This window comes from Coenobita brevimanus, chromosome 17 (assembly GCF_032717465.1).
Source record: "Coenobita brevimanus isolate Jiangsu-jjx chromosome 17, ASM3271746v2, whole genome shotgun sequence".
NCBI classification, from domain to species: Eukaryota; Metazoa; Arthropoda; class Malacostraca; order Decapoda; family Coenobitidae; genus Coenobita; species Coenobita brevimanus.
The window spans coordinates 20,384,280-20,400,134 of NC_136970.1; the positions used below are offsets into that span (position 1 = coordinate 20,384,280).

The 15,855-nt window shown below is 42.4% G+C and overlaps 1 protein-coding gene across 1 annotated transcript; it reads left to right on the forward strand.

Annotated features, from left to right (window-relative positions):
- Nucleotides 1-7,569: 7,569 nt before the first annotated feature.
- LOC145391129 (uncharacterized) lies at nt 7,570-14,723 on the forward strand. Its single transcript, XM_080265811.1, has 2 exons — nt 7,570-8,271; nt 14,508-14,723. The coding sequence occupies exons 1-2, from the start codon at nt 7,570-7,572 to the stop codon at nt 14,721-14,723; spliced, it is 918 nt and encodes a 305-aa protein (XP_080121937.1).
- The last annotated feature ends 1,132 nt before the right edge of the window (nt 14,724-15,855 follow it).

The window sequence follows — 15,855 nt, forward strand, 5'->3', positions numbered from 1 at the left end:
CTTAGTAACAGGTACGCGATTTTGAATAGAGAAGTAAAGAAGGAGATATGGAAAGCAAAGAGAAGTTATGAAATGAAGGTTGCTAGTGAATCGAAAGAAAACCCCAAAGGTTTTTATCAAATGTTCCGTACGAAAAAATTAAGATAGGATAGGACCACTCAGAACAGAATCAGGCGACAATACCAGTGAAGATAAAGAAATGTGCTCCATCCTAAATAATTATTTCATATCAGTATTTACCAAGAAAAATCTAGACCTGGTCCCTCAAGCAGCAAATATTTACGATGATAATACGGACAATATTCTTAGTAAAATAACCATTAGTAATGAGGACGTACTGAAAGAAATTAATAAGTTAAAACCTCAAAAATCGCCAGGTCCGGATGATATATATGCAAAAATTATAAAAGAAACCAAAGAAGAATTATGTCAGGCACTTTTAACGTTATTTAATGACTCTTTAATTTCAGAAAAAGTACCAGAGGGCAGGAAGACCGCAAACGTAGTGCCCATCTTTAAAAAAGGGCGACAATCAGCTGCGTCGAATTATCGTCCGATAAGTCTAACGTCAATAGTAGGAGAAATGTTAGAGTCAATTTTGGCAAATAAGATTAGAGAACACTTAGAAAGATTTAATCTTATAAATGAAAGTCAGCACGGACTCAGGCAAGGACAATCCTGCCTCACAAACTTGTCATTCTTCTCGGAGGTCTATGATGCAGTAGATAGGAACAAAGCTTACGATATTTTTATCTGGACTTTAGTAAGGCTTTAGATAGGGTCCCACACGGAAGGCTAGTTAGAAAGGTTCGAGCACACGGTATAAACGGCGATATCTTAAAATTGATAGAATCCTGGCTGAAAGGACGAAAGCAGAGAAAATTAGTAAAGGGAATTAAGTCGGACTGGGGATTAGTAACTAGCGGTGTACCACAGGGTTCAGTATTTGGTCCCCTGTTATTTGGTATACATATAAATGATCTAGACTTAGGAATCACTAACAGTATTAGCAAATATGCTGATGACAAAAATAGGGCGTATCATTAACTCGACTGACGATTGCCGTAACTTACAAATGGACCTCGATATATTGTCCAAATGGTCTAAAACTTGGCAAATGGAATTTAAAGTTGAAAAATGTAAAGTACTTAACGTAGGCAAGACCACTGGAGATACTAAATACAGCTTAGGTAACAAAGAAATTAGTAAATCAGAATGCGAGAGAGATCTAGGAGTTATGGTTAGTAACGACCTCAAACTAAGGCCACAGTGTATTAATGCGAGAAATAAAGCAAATAGGGTCCTAGGATTTATTTCCAGAAGCGTGAGCAATAGGTCATCAAAAGTAATACTGCAACTTTATCTAGGATTAGTAAGGCCACATTCATACTGCGCAGTACAATTTTGGTGTCCCTACTATAGAATGGATATTAACTCGTTAGAAAATGTACAGAGATAAATGACAAAAATTATACATGATGTTCGGAACCTGTCATATGAAGACGGACTAAAAATGCTAAATCTGCACTCACTAGAAGCTCGTAGAGTAGGGGAGAGACTTAACTTAGGTGTTTACCTGGATGAAGAGATTAAATAAGGGAGATATTAGCAAGGTATACAGGGCAGAACTAGTAGTAATGGTTTCAAACTAGATAAACTCCGTTTTAATAAGGATAAAGTAGAAATTGGTTTGGCAACAGAGTAGTGGATGAATGGAATTAGCTGCCAAGTGATGCAATTGCTGCCTCTTCCATTGAGAGTTTCAAACAGGCTAGATAAGCACGTGACAATTATAAAAGGTGGGTATTATGAAATACAAAAATCTTCTCATAACCAGTGCTAAATCATTCCTTTTCCTTTTCGGGCTTCACTATGATAGTCTCTTTTCTTCCTTTCACACTTTCTTATAAAATGCTCCCGACATTTTTTCTATGCTGCGTGGTGCTCCTTTTGACTTTTTCCTGCCGGCTTCGCTGGAGGGTTTGGAGGGCGGGGGAGAGCCCTTTCCCCCGCCCTTCTTCTTTCCTATCGTTACCTAATTCTAGTAGCTCAATCTCTCTTTTAGGAGCTGCCTAGCATGGGCCAACTGGCCTACCGCAGTTATTCTCTTTTCTTACGTTCTTGTGTTCATTTGCATAACCAGGCAGCTCAACTGCTCGACTATATAGTGCCAACTCGTGAAGGCGTCTGACAGAGTATGAGTAAAGCACCGTATGGACAACTTTATTACTTTTATCATCGCTTGCCACAGTCTGCTCTTCCCAACCACATTTACTTTCTTCGGCCACAATTGCTGTTTTACTAATAGTGGAACTTGTCATAGACTCTTGATGTTGTGCCTGATGTGGTGATTCTGTTATTGTAGCGAGAGAATTCCATATTAAATTTTCCGTATCGTGTAGTTTTGGTGATTTCTGTTGTGTCTGAGAAGAGTAGGACGTGGTACGAGAATTTCACATTGACGTTCATATATCGTTGAGCGTTGGTGATTTCTTTTGTGCTTCTGGAAAGGAAGCATGTAAGAGAATTTTTAATAAACCTTTCCTGTATCATTTAGTCTTGATGATTTCATCTGTCTTTGAAAACGCCTTAGAGAATATGATTATTATTCCTCCTGTGTCGTTGAGTCTTAGTCGTTCGTTCGTTCGTTTTAAGTTATCCTCCACTCATAGTGGAGACCGGGCCATACTGTACATTGGCCCGGTCGGTGAGGGGGAGCTTTTTCATAGTCAGGGGGAAGACAGGGCCTGGGGGGTCATGAGAGGCCGCCCAGCACTCAAGCCCTGCCTTCTTCTTTTTTTTTCTCTCTCTCTTTATTTTTTTTTTTTTGGTAAGTCTTGGTCATTTATATTGTGTTTTTGAAAAGGGTGACTAAGGAGAATTCGGTATTAATTTTCGCATGTCGCTTATTATTGGTGATTTCTGTTGTGTCTATAGAAAAGAGAGGAGAATTTTAAAGTGATGCTTTTGTGAAGTTTATATTAATTTTGAATTTTTCTTATTGTTCAGTCTTGGTGATTTATGTTGTTTGTGAAAAAGGGAGATTTGACTGAGTTCACTACTAAGTTTCCTGTATCCCTGAGTTTTGATGTCTATTGTGTTCGAGAAAAAGGTGATTTGTTTTAGCGCTTAATCAGATTCAGTCCAATGACGAATTTTCTGTCTAATTTTTGCTATGTTCAAACGGTTTGGTTCAGCTAATGATACATTTTGACCTGATAGAGTTAGACACGGCTTTCATTGCTGGAGGCAGCAAGAACAATATGTAAAAAGACGTCACCCAGATGATCGGAATAATAATTTTTCGTAGATTAGCATTTACTGTAATTTTCATATTAGAGAAGTTCATCAGTAACTTATGTTGGGCAGGTTGTGTCCCTCCCCCCCCCCCTGTGGCGGGGGGGACACAATCTGGCCACACTATGGGGTGGTACTACTACTCTGCGGCCAGGTTGTGTTAGGAAGAATACTGCCACCGTATTTCCTGCGTGTCGTAAAAGGCGACTAAAAGGGGCGGGGTGAGGGGACTAGGGACCTCCTCCTCTGTTTTTTAGTTCCTAAAAAGAGACAGGCCAGAGAAAGGGATGGGGGATGGAGTTATCCCCGTACCCTGAAGATTGGGTCTATGAATGTGCGTGGGTGTAGTACGATAGAGGCTAAAAAGGAGGAGATTGGGAGAATGTTTGTGACAAGAAAGTTGGATGTGTTAGCTTTGAGTGAAACGAAGATGAAAGGGAAGGGGGAATCTATGTTTGGAAGTGTGAATGGAAGATTGTCAGGTGTTGATAGAGGAAGGGCAAGAGAAGGTGTGGCCTTGTTAGTGAGTCCGGAAGTACAGCAATGTGTGATTGAATGGAAGGAGGTGTCATCGAGACTGATGTGGGTGAAAGCGAAATTTGAACGTGAGTTGTGGGTGTTTGTGAGTACATATGGGCCTGGTAGTGAAAGGGGTGAACGAGAGAGGGAGTCGTTCTGGAATGATGTTGATGAGTGTCTTCAGAGTTCTGGAGCGAATGTGAATGTGGTAATGATGGGAGATCTGAATGCTAGAGTGGGAAATGTAGCAGTTGAAGGCGTAGTTGGTATGCATGGTGTGCCTGGAAGAAATGAAAATAGGGAACGAATGATAGCGATGTGTGTTGAACGAGAGATGGTGATTGGGAATACGCTATTTGAGAAGAAAGATATTTATAAGTATACATGGGTGAGACAGGAGGGTGGAAGGGTTGTTGATAGAGCTTTGATGGACTATGTGGTTGTGTCTAGGAATGTAATACGAAGATTGTTGGATGTGAGAGTTCTGAAAGGGGAGGGTGGAGGTATGTCTGACCACTACCTGGTGGAGGGAAAGTTAAGAGTAGGTAAGAGATGGGTGAGAGCTAGAAGGGTTAGGTGTGGCAGGGAGGTTTTGAAAGTGAGTGAGTTGGATAAAAGAGAGAAAAAGATAAAGTATCAGGAGAAATTGAAAGATGAGTGGAACGCAGTGAAAGATCGGGAAAATGGCAGCATGGAGGAGGAATGGCAGTTGTTTAAGAGTGCTGTGGTGGGGCATGCAGAAGAGGTGTGTGGTGTGAGACGTGTGGGTGGTGGTGTAAGAAAAGGAAGTGAATGGTGGTGCGAGGAAGTAAGTATGGCTGTGGCTGAGAAGAGACGTGCATATGAAGTGTGGCTGCAGAGGAAGGATGAGATGTCATATGAAAGGTACTCGTATAAGGAAAAGAGGAATAGAGCGAGAAGGGCTGTGCGTGATGCTAAAGTGGCAGCAGATGAGAGGTGGGGTAGGCGGCTGACAGAGAATTTTCAACAGAATAAGAAAATGTTTTGGAAGGAGGTGAAAAGGGTGCGAAAGGGAGAGTCTGGGAAGGAAGAACGAGTAAAAGCAGAGGATGGAAGGATGTTAATTGAGATGGATGCAGTAAGGAAGAGATGGGCAGAGAATTTTGAAAGATTGTTAAACGTAGAGGAGGAAAAGGTGGCTGAGATTGTGGCAGATGGAAGGGTGCAAGGAATAAATGTGTTGGGAGAGTTGAATGATTCTTTGATCACGAAGGAGGAAGTGGAGAAGGCAGTAAAGGAGATGAAAACAGGGAAAGCTGCAGGTATGGATGGGTGTGCTGTGGAATGCCTGAAGAGTGGTGGAGTGACTATTGTTGACTGGTTAGTAAGATTATTGAATGTATGCTTTGAGAAAGGTATGGTGCCAGTTGACTGGGCAAGTGCTTGTATGGTCCCATTGTATAAAGGCAAGGGTGATAAGTATGACTGTAATAGCTTTAGGGGTATAAGTCTGTTGAGTGTTGTAGGTAAGGTGTATGGTAGAGTGTTAATTATGAGAGTTAGAGAAGGTACAGAGGGAGTGACTGGTGATGAGCAGTGTGGCTCTAGGAGAGGGAGGGGATGCTTTGATCAGGTGTTTGCTGTGAGACAAGTGTGTGAAAAGTATTTAGCGAAAGGCAAGGATGAGTTTTGGGCATTTATGGATTTAGAGAAAGCATATGATAGAATTGATAGGGAGGCTTTGTGGACTGTTTTAAGATTGTATGGACTTGATGGTAGGTTACTAAAAGGGGTGAAAAGTTTTTATGTAAATAGTAGAGCGTGTGTAAGAGTGGGAAATGCTGTGATTGATTGATTTCCCGTTAGAGTGGGGCTGCGACAGGGATGTGTGTTGTCGCCTTGGTTGTTTAATATTTACATGGATGGTGTTGTAAGGGAGGTGAATGCAAGAGTTTTAGGTGGTCTGAGTCTGGTAAATGTTGATGGTGGAGAGTGGAATCTGAAGCAGCTGCTGTTTGCAGATGATACTGCACTGGTGACTGATTCAGAGGAGAGATTGAGACAGTTGGTAAAGGAGTTTGGAAGGGTGTGTGAAAGGAGGAAATTGAAAGGAAATGAGAATAAGAGTAAAGGTGATGAAGTGTACGAGGTTGATAGATGGTAGAGGGATGAATATAGTTTTGAATGGTGAGTTGCTTGAGGAGGTAGATTGTTTTAAATATCTAGGGTCACATGTTGCTGTGGATGGAAGAATAGATGCAGAAGTGAAGTTTAGAATAAATGAAGTAGGAAAGGTGCTGGGAGGAATGAAAACAGTGTTTAAATGTCATTCGCTTAGAATGGATGTAAAGAGAAGGCTGTATGAGGGTGTTGTGGTACCGACTGCATTATATGGGGCTGAAACATGGAATATTGGTGTAGCAGAGAGGAAAAGTTTGAATGTAATGGAGATGAGGTGTCTGAGGAGTATGTGTGGAGTGACGCGTATGGATCAGGTGCGAAATGATGAAGTGAGAAGGAGAACTGGAGTTGTTCGGGAGATGGCTGGTAGAGTTGAACAGAGGGTGTTGCGGTGGTTTGGGCATATGGAGAGAATGGATAATGAGCGATTGGTGAAAAAGATAACTAGATCTGATGTGAGAGGTGTAAGGCTGAGAGGAAGACCACGAATAGGATGGATGGACAGTGTAAAGAGAGCGCTGGATGCGAGAGGGATGTCTGTTGAGCAAGGAAGAGTGGCTGTGCGTGACAGAAATAAATGGAGAGAAATTGTGAATGAATAAGTGATGACACAGCCCTGAGGGGATATTCTCCCGCATTTGGTCTGATCAGCTATAGTCTCACCAATCTAAAACCAAGGTTTGGGTGGGGTCTGGCGCTGGGTGCAGCCATGCCATACTTCCTAAACGAGCGATGAGTAGATTCTGTTATATATGTAATAGGCATCACAGATAGGTACACACATACTAATACAATATAAACGTAAGTATTCTAGCATATCAAAGGAAGGTAAACTTGTAATGCATATGGCTCTTGTACATCAATAAAGAAACGTGGCATACATATTTTACAGTGGTGCTGAAAAAAATGTAGTTACTTTTACCTACTTTCACGGTAGTTCTAAGTTGGGTAAATAATGTAACAATTACGTTTATAATATAATTTGAAGGAATCAGTAGAACATACACTATTTTCTTAATAGAAATAAATAAGTTAAAACACTCACGAGCGGCAACATCCAGGCCCATACTGGGAGTTAATCTATTGGAGGGAGATTTAAGCTTCTGTCACGTGCTTCCACTGTTCACTTTCTGCGTTGATGCAGACACAATGGCAGCTACGCCAACTCGCTTGCATCTACATAGTCAAGCCAAAGAAATGGCCTTCAAAGTAAGCCAGTATTTTCTGCAGGAGAAGAAGTACAGAGGAATTTTCGATGATGTTTCAAGGGCAATTCATCGAACAGCTGCAGCAACAGGACTTAGCAAGAGCAGGATAGAAGCAATACGCAGAGAAGCAAGAGATAATGAAGAAAACAACTCTCCAGAGTTTACGTCTCCCAAGAAAAGGCAACGTGTAAAACCAATTGCAGACTTTTTTGATAACTTCAATGAAGATGTGCTATGCAGAACTGTTTTAAATTTCTATGACAGAAAAGAAATCCCTACCCTTGAAAAAATCCACGCAGAAATGAAGAGTAACCTTTCTTACCCTGGCAGCCGTGAAACTTTAAGAAAAGTTATGAAGAAAATAGGATTTCGGTACGCAAGCGTTGATGGACGGAGATTTCTAATGGAACACAGCGACGTAACCTCTGCCAGGTGCAAGTTTTTGAAAGAAATGAAGGCACTTACAAGCTCTGACAAGACTATTGTCTACTTAGATGAAACTTGGATAAATCAAAACCATACGGTTTCTAAGTGCTGGGCAGACAGCACCTCAGGAAAAGCCGAGGGAGTGCGGGTACCGACAGGGAAAGGTTGCCGCTGGATTATTCTGCACGCCGGAACCAAAAATGGATTTGTTCTCGAAGCTGCCCTGATATTCCAAGCAAAAAATGTTGGGGATTACCACGATCAGATGAATGCCGAGACATTCGAGAAGTGGTTTCAGGTACAACTGTTACCTAACATTCCTCCCTCTTCAGTTATTGTGATGGATAATGCATCCTATCACTCAAGGAAAAAGCATAAACCACCAACAGGTTCCAACAATAAAGCAACGATGATAGAATGGCTGGAGAAGAAGGGGATAACAGTACCAGAGGGTCTCCTGAAAGTGGAAATTATGGAACTTGTGACTCGCTACATCACTGCTGCCGATACAAATTACGTCATCGACAGGACTGCCTTAGAGCACGGCCATCGAGTTGTACGCATGCCTCCTTATCACTGCCAGTATAACCCAATAGAACTCATATGGGCTCAGCTTAAAGGCTATGTATCAAAAAGGAAAACATTCCGGAATGCCGATATGAAGCCACTTATTCGTGAGGCAATTGAGAAAATTACATCAGAAAACTGGAGAAATGCTGTTATACACGCAGAACAAATTCAAACAGATGATGCAAAAAGAGATGTGGCAACTGATAATTTCATTGATTCTTTCACTATCACTCTCACCTCTTCTGATGAGGAGGATTCATGCTAATTTCTTACATGCTGTAAGAGAAGAGGAATAGGCCTATCGGGGAAACCTCTTAAAAAAAAAAAAAAACGCGCCGTGAGTTTTACCTCTTGGGTGGTGTGGAAAGCAAGTCTATGTTTTAATATGTAGAGTGTAATTTAAAGGCTATTACCAGGTAAAAAATCATAAATTATATGAGAGAGAGAGAATGCGACTTTTAAATTCATTATTTTGGTTATATTTATAACTTAAATTAGTTTGTCTTTACACACACACACACACACACACACACACATGCACAAACACACACACACACAGAAGTGGGTGAAGTCATGTCAGGCCAGGTGGCGAGATGTGAGCGGACGAACTCTAACGGTGTCAGGTCACCCACTAGCCAATCAGAGTATGGGAAACAAGGCAGCGCTGTACGCCGGGAAATCCCCGGCTGGACTCCACCCAAACCTTGGTTTTAGATTGGTGAGACTATAGTCAGGTCAGGTGCGGGTAAGGGGATGGGTCTGTTATGATGTGGCAGGGGTAAACCAGTTCTGCTGTCGGGCCCTGCTGCGGATGTCACTGATTGCATTGCGCAGTTGACCCTTGTGCGGTGTGGTGCGGTGAGGATCTGTCCGTTCTTCCCTTTGGGGCTAAGATGTGAATGAATGTGTTTGAATGGATGAGTAAATGGGGAGTGTGTCGTCCTGTCTCGGCTATCTCCCTTTCCTTGGGGGAAGCAGCCTAGGTATATAGATAGATAGATAGATTGATTGATTTATCAATTTACTTGTTTATTATTGTGAGAGAAGAGATGGTGTTTTACAGTTTCATTTTCTTTCAGTGGAATTATGTAGTCAAGTTTGCCTAAGTTTTTTATGACACAAATGTCTCATGAAACTCGAAAAGTCAGAAGTATACCGATGCAGGCCTTAATCCCTTCTGTCCATATTTTTCTCATTTGCTGCCTCCGGCAAGGAGTGTGTTTTACCCCGAGTTGGCTTGTTTTTCTGTTCGTTTGTTTATTTGTTTGTTTGTCTGTTAGCAGGATTACTCAAAAATTTATGAACGGATTATGATGAAATTTTGTTGATGGGTGGGCCATGGTCCAGGGAAGAATGATTAAATTTTGGGCCGGATCCAATCTGGATCCGGAGAATCCCGCACAATATCTCCAAAAGTTCTCTGTGAATTTCAATGAAATTTTATGGAAAGGTGGGCCATGGACCAAGAAAGATTTGGTTAAATTTTGGGGGGATCCGGATCCACATCCGGGATTACTGAAAAGTTATGAACGGAAGGGTGGGCCGTGGGTCAAGGAAGAACTGATTAAATTTGGGGGCGGACCCAGATCCGGAGTATCACACACAATGTGTCCAACAGTTCTCAGTGAATTTCAATGAAATTTTGTGGAAAGGTGGGCCATGGACCAAGAAAGAATTGATTTAATTTGGGGGCGGATCAGTGTCTGTATCCTATATCCGCGGATCTGGATCAGGATCTTTTTTAATGGCGATGGATTGGCGGAGGGATGCGCTGTGTGAGCTCTTTCTAGTTCTTGATAGTTACAAGTGATTTTAGTCAGCATGGGAGTTTCTAAAGGATATGCATAACCTCCTCCCCCCCCAAAAAAAAAAATCAATGTTGCAAAAATATTTTGCAGATATTAAAAAAAAAAAACTCCACCATCACCTTCATCATCATCCTGACCTCTTTTCCCATGCTAGGGCAGGGTGGGGAGTAGCAACGTCCAGACAGCCTAAGTTTGCCCAGCTCAATGGGCCACGCTTCCGATCACTCATCATTCAAGCCCACGGAATCCTGGCTCCATTAGACAGGCCAAACATTTTTCGCCACTTTCTGTAGCTTCACCTATACCTATCTGATAGAGTCAGACCGAACGATGTCACGTTAAAAAGGGGTGCCAAATCCCTGGTTATGCACTTCTCCGCACGAAAGTCATCCTGCCAGTTGGGTCTCTTGTCAGTCTCTTAGCCTCACTAACTTCCATACCTCTTTTCCTCACACACTCATCCACCGTATCCAATCTTCTCCTTCGTCTGCCTAGCCTCCTCCCTCCCTCAGATTCGCTCAGATATACCTTTTTCACCACCCTATTGTCATTCATTCTCTCCACATGACCAAACCATCTCAGTACACCATCTTCGATTCTGGTATCCACAGACTTCCTCACTCTGCATCTTTCACGAATCACATTATTCCATATCCTATTCACTCTCTGTACTCCACATATATTTTCTCAGCAGTCCCATCTCCACTGCTCTTACTCTTGACTTTTCATTTTCATGCCACACCATAGTCTCACATCCGTATGTCAAAGCTGGCACAAACACTCCATGTAAGCATTGCACAGCTGCAACACTCAAGCCTCCGTTTCTTATCGAGGCCTTCATTGCACCTTGTACTTTCCTTCCTTGTGTAACTCTACTTTCCACTTCTTTTGCACATTTTCCTCTCTTTTCTATCACTGTACCCAGGTAATTGAACTCTCATCAATTCCAGTCTCTCTCCATTCGTTGTAACATCACACTGGGAGTCACCTTCTCACTCAATAACCATCACTTTACTCGTTTCTACATTTACTTTCAAAGCACGACGTTCTCAGGCATCTACGAAACTCTGCACTAGTCCACCAAGCTCTTGTATTTCCAAGTAGCGCTGCATCATCAGCATACAACAAATTTGAGATATTCCATCCATCACCAATCATTACCAATGCCATCCCTCTCTCCATTACTCGTGTTTTTACTTTTCCATCACCCCATCCATATTTATGTTGGGTAACCATGGAGACATCACACAACTTTGTCGCACGTCCACACCGATCGTAGACCATTCACTTAGATGCCCATGTACCCTTACACATGCCTCACTGACATCATAATAACTTTTGACGGTACCTAGCAGCTTACCACCTACACCGTACATGTGCGAAACCTTTCATTATCCTTCTCTGTCTGCTTTGTCATATGCTTTTTCCAGATCCATAAATGCCATAAACACCTTATAATCCATCTCACAAGCCTTCATCACTCTGTCGAACAGCAAATATTTGATCCACACATCCTCTGCCACTCCTAAAGCCACCCTGTTCGTCAGTCTCTAGGACTTCTGATCTCTCTCTTACTTTCTCTTTGATAATTCTTCCATATACCTTCCCTACCACACTAAATAGACTTGTGTCACGATAATTCTTGCATTACAATCACTGTCTTTTTCCACTCTACTGGCACAGTTTCACATCCGTGCCTTCTGACATATCTCCATCAAGCACTTCATTCTGCTCTCTCCACTACACTTAATCATCTCTGCATACACCTCACCAACCCCAGCTGCATTCCCATTTTTCAGCCTCTTCATAGCATTCTTCAGCTCTGCTAGTGTCACCTTTCCTAGCATTGCATTCCTTCTCTGTACACCCCCAAAGCAAATCATGTTAGTAGTCACTTTGTTCTCTTCATTCCCATTCATCAGACTTTCAAAAAATTCTTTCCATCTGGTCCCTGCTTCATCCCCATGAGTTAATAATCTACCACTTACATCCATCGCACTTTTACATTTCTTTCCACTGTCACTTTATACATTTCCGCACCTCTTTCCAGAATAACTTCCTATTATCAGAGTAATTTGCATAAATTTTTCTTCCTAGATCATCATTTACCTCCTTTTTTTATCCTCTTCACTAGTCTCTTTGTGTGTTTCTTAATCTCAGTATATCCATTTCTTATTTCAGCTTAACCCCTGTCCTGTATCCACTCTAGCCACTTCTTTTTCTTTTCCCCCAGTGCTCTCTTAACCTTTTCATCCCACCATGCTATACCTTTCTTCTTTGTTGTTACTCTTGTCACACCAAACACCGCTTTAGCACTCCTAAATTAGCAATCCCTATATACATTCTACAAGCTGTCCAGATCCATTTCATACCAGTTCACTGATTCTAACTCCTCCCCTTCTTTGTCCCTGTATTCATCTGCCATTTCTTTGATCCTCAGCTTCTAGACTTTCAGTCTCTCCCTGACAGCTCCTTTCTCGCTCTTGGTCCACCCCACTCCTCTCAGCTTGATCTTGCATACCACAGTCATATGATCTGACAAACCTCCACATCGTCCTCTCACTGCCCTCGTATCAGCAACACTATCCAGCATCGAATTCACTACAAGCACGTAATCAATCAGGCTCCTTTCAACGTGATCTCCACTCCCTATATATCACGTATATTTATGTGCATCTTTGTGTTTAAAATAAGAATTAGAAATGCACAATCTTCCTTCCTGGCACATGTCCTTCAGTCGCTTCCGATTGTCATTCTCTCTTGTACTCCATTATTACCCATTCTGTCATTCACAGGACCAGTGCCTATTCTACCATTCATATCGCCTATTACAATCATGCCCTGGGCATTTCTCCTGCTACTTCATCATCCCAAAACCTGTCTTTGTCTCACTCCTGTTCTCAAACGATGAATACGCTACGATCACCGCCACTTTCACCTTCTCAAACTTGAACTTGACATACATACATCTGGAGATGACACATTTGTATTCCGTCATTCCACTCTGCCACACCTCATTCATCAACAAAGCAACTCCTTCCTCGCATCTTCCTCGCCCATTCATGCCCGATCTTATACATTTCACACTCTCACGCTCCTTAAGAAGTTGGCCAAGTGAAAGCAAAAGTTTTAAGGGAATAATCTACAGCAGTTCACTGGGGAATTTGGAAGAAATTTCTGAAAAAAAGTTTTGAGAGAAGCGGCTTTGATATATTAAGCAGCCTTTGAATGAATGTCAAAATGGAAGTCAGGTTCTGGCCATAATTGCCACTTGATTTTTTTTATTGATACGGTATCCCAACACACCCAGGCACACACGCTGGCTCGCATGCATGCACATTCACTGGCACAGTCACACATCACACACATGCACACACACATACATGCACTCACAGGCCACATACAAATATACACAAGGCACACACACGCCTTTGAAATTCTGTGCATATGTTTGTCCATTTTTCCTTCGCTTCTGCACTCGCAGTGCAATCATACAAATTCTCATGATATTGTTGAGTGTTGTTGGATGTAAGATATGCACCATCCAGTGACTAGGGATCTGAAAAGCTGACACTGCATCTCTCTCTCTCTCTCTCTCTCTATCTATCTATCTATCTATCTATCTACCTGTCTCTCTCAAAATAGAGTAATAATGGCTTTTTACATCATTTCTTCCAGTTATTATGTGTCAGTTAACGACTCACTTTGACCCTGCAGGCACCATCGTATTACATTTTACACAATATCATAACAAAATCTCTCACATATAGTCCCTGTTTCGTCTCTTCCCTTCTAGTCTGTTCTTGTCTCTTCTCTTCATTTTCTTCTCTTCTGTTCTCGTCTCCTCTCTTCTCGTCTGTTTTCGTCTCTTCTCTTCTTTCCTCTTCTCTTCTCTTGTCTTCTTTGCTCTTCTGCTTGCAAGCACATGTAGTTTCTCTGCCCTATACTTATATTTTACTTACACCAGAACTTATTAACTCTGTGTAAATTACAGAGCCCTTTCCAATAACAAAGGAATGTTGTACCCAGAAAGCATCGCTCAATAGAATCGCGCGTTATAGGAACCATTGTCTACATATTAAAGGGTTTCAAGGGACCCAAGCCAGCCCCAAATTTACCGTTTTGGGTCATTTTCATGATTACTGCAGGATATCTACCTACCTAATAAGGACTCTAACATACAAACTGCAATAGTCCTCACCCTGAATGCTTCGGCGGCATGGTGAGGACGGGTTAGTGGGGGAAAAAAAAAAAGTCCCACAGAGCATGAGTAGTCACAGCGCAGGGAGAGGGTGGGCTCAAGTGGAGAAGAAATGCTCAGTGGAATGTAGTGACCACCACCAGCGTCCACTACAAGTGTCCCCTGCAACCACTTCCCTTGGCGGGCCCAGAAACAACATACGCGAGCTCCAAGGAAAACGGCACATGGGATTCCTAGCCACTGTGCTCGTTTTGCCCTCAGGAGCAGAGCGAGCCACGGCTCTGGGCAACAACGGCACATGGGACCCTTAACCTCCGTGCCATTTTTTTCCTGCAGGAGCAGAGGAAGCCCTGCCGGGGGAAACCAGACCAGGTGCTACTGTGGGCTAAAAGGGCACAGCGGCCAGGAGTCCACAATGCCATTGTTTCCCGGAGCGCGCGAATGTTGTTTCCAGGCCCGCCAAGGAAAGTGGTTGCAGGGGAGACTGTTGTAGTGGACATTGGTGGTGGTCACTACAGGACCGTGACGACATACCATGCAGACACGTCATAGCAATGCGCCATCGCCTGACAATCCGTGTTAAATGCATCCTTTCCGTGTAGTAAGATTTGAAGCATAAACAGGTGCCTCCCATCGCGTTACATGCATCTTTTTCCTTGTAGGAAGATTTTGAATCACAAACCGGTGCCTCTTCCGATCTATGATTCCTTGTTCTTGGATTGCTCGTTGTAGGAGAGCTGGCTGTATTATATTTAATGTGGTGATTTTTTATTAATGTGAAATAAAGCATGCCGGCACGTGACTGGCTACAGCATAGCTGGGTCTTTCGGGTGTGGGCAATCAGGCAAGTTAGCTGCCTACTGCGACTGCAACACAATGGCGAGGTGTTCAGGAAGTTAGCCAAAGAAACCTTGATGGACTCTGAAAGAACAATAATGGCCCCCAGTCCCGTGCAGCCCTTAAATGGGCAGGGGGTGCTAAGAATCTCACGGTTGCCTCAGTTACAATCTAATTCCTTTGTCAATGCAAAAAATACAATTAAAATTGGTAACTGGAATGTGAGAACGCTAAATCATGACGGTAAAATCGATGAGTTAGTGAAGGTTTTTCAAAATTACGGACTTGATATTTGTGCTCTGACAGAAACTAGATTAACTGGAGTCGATAAGTTGGATTTGGAGGATGGTATACGTTTATTGATATCTGGCCGACAGGACGGAATGCATTATCAGGGAGTAGGATTGTTGCTGGGTTGTAAAGCAAATAAGGCTTTATGTGAGTGGGATCCTATAGATGAGCGATTGCTATACGCACGGTTTAAATCAAATCATGGCAACATCAGTCTGTTTGTGTGTTATGCACCTACTAATGATGCACTCGATGAAAGGAAAGACACATTTTATGAAAAGTTGCAAGAAGGAGTAGGAAGGGTACCTAGACATGATGTTTTGATCTGCGTTGGAGACTTTAATGCAGTAATGGGCTGTTCAAATGAGGGATTTGAGGCATGTATGGGTAAGATGGGAGTTGGTAGTAGGATGAGTGAAAACGGAGTGAGGTTTGAAAGCTTCTGTCTAGCAAATGACTTAGTCATCGGGGGCACACTCTTTCAGCATTGCAATATACACAAGACAACTTGGGTGTCGCCGTGTGGAAAATATAAAAATCAGATTGATCACATCGC

Bases quoted from the DNA above. Each gene is read 5' to 3' on its own strand.
- LOC145391129 (XM_080265811.1), top strand. From the start codon at position 7,570: ATGGAACACAGCGACGTAACCTCTGCCAGGTGCAAGTTTTTGAAAGAA. The intron at 8,272-14,507 runs GCAATTGAGAAA...TTTTTCCTGCAG, and splicing joins TGAAGCCACTTATTCGTGAG to GAGCAGAGGAAGCCCTGCCG.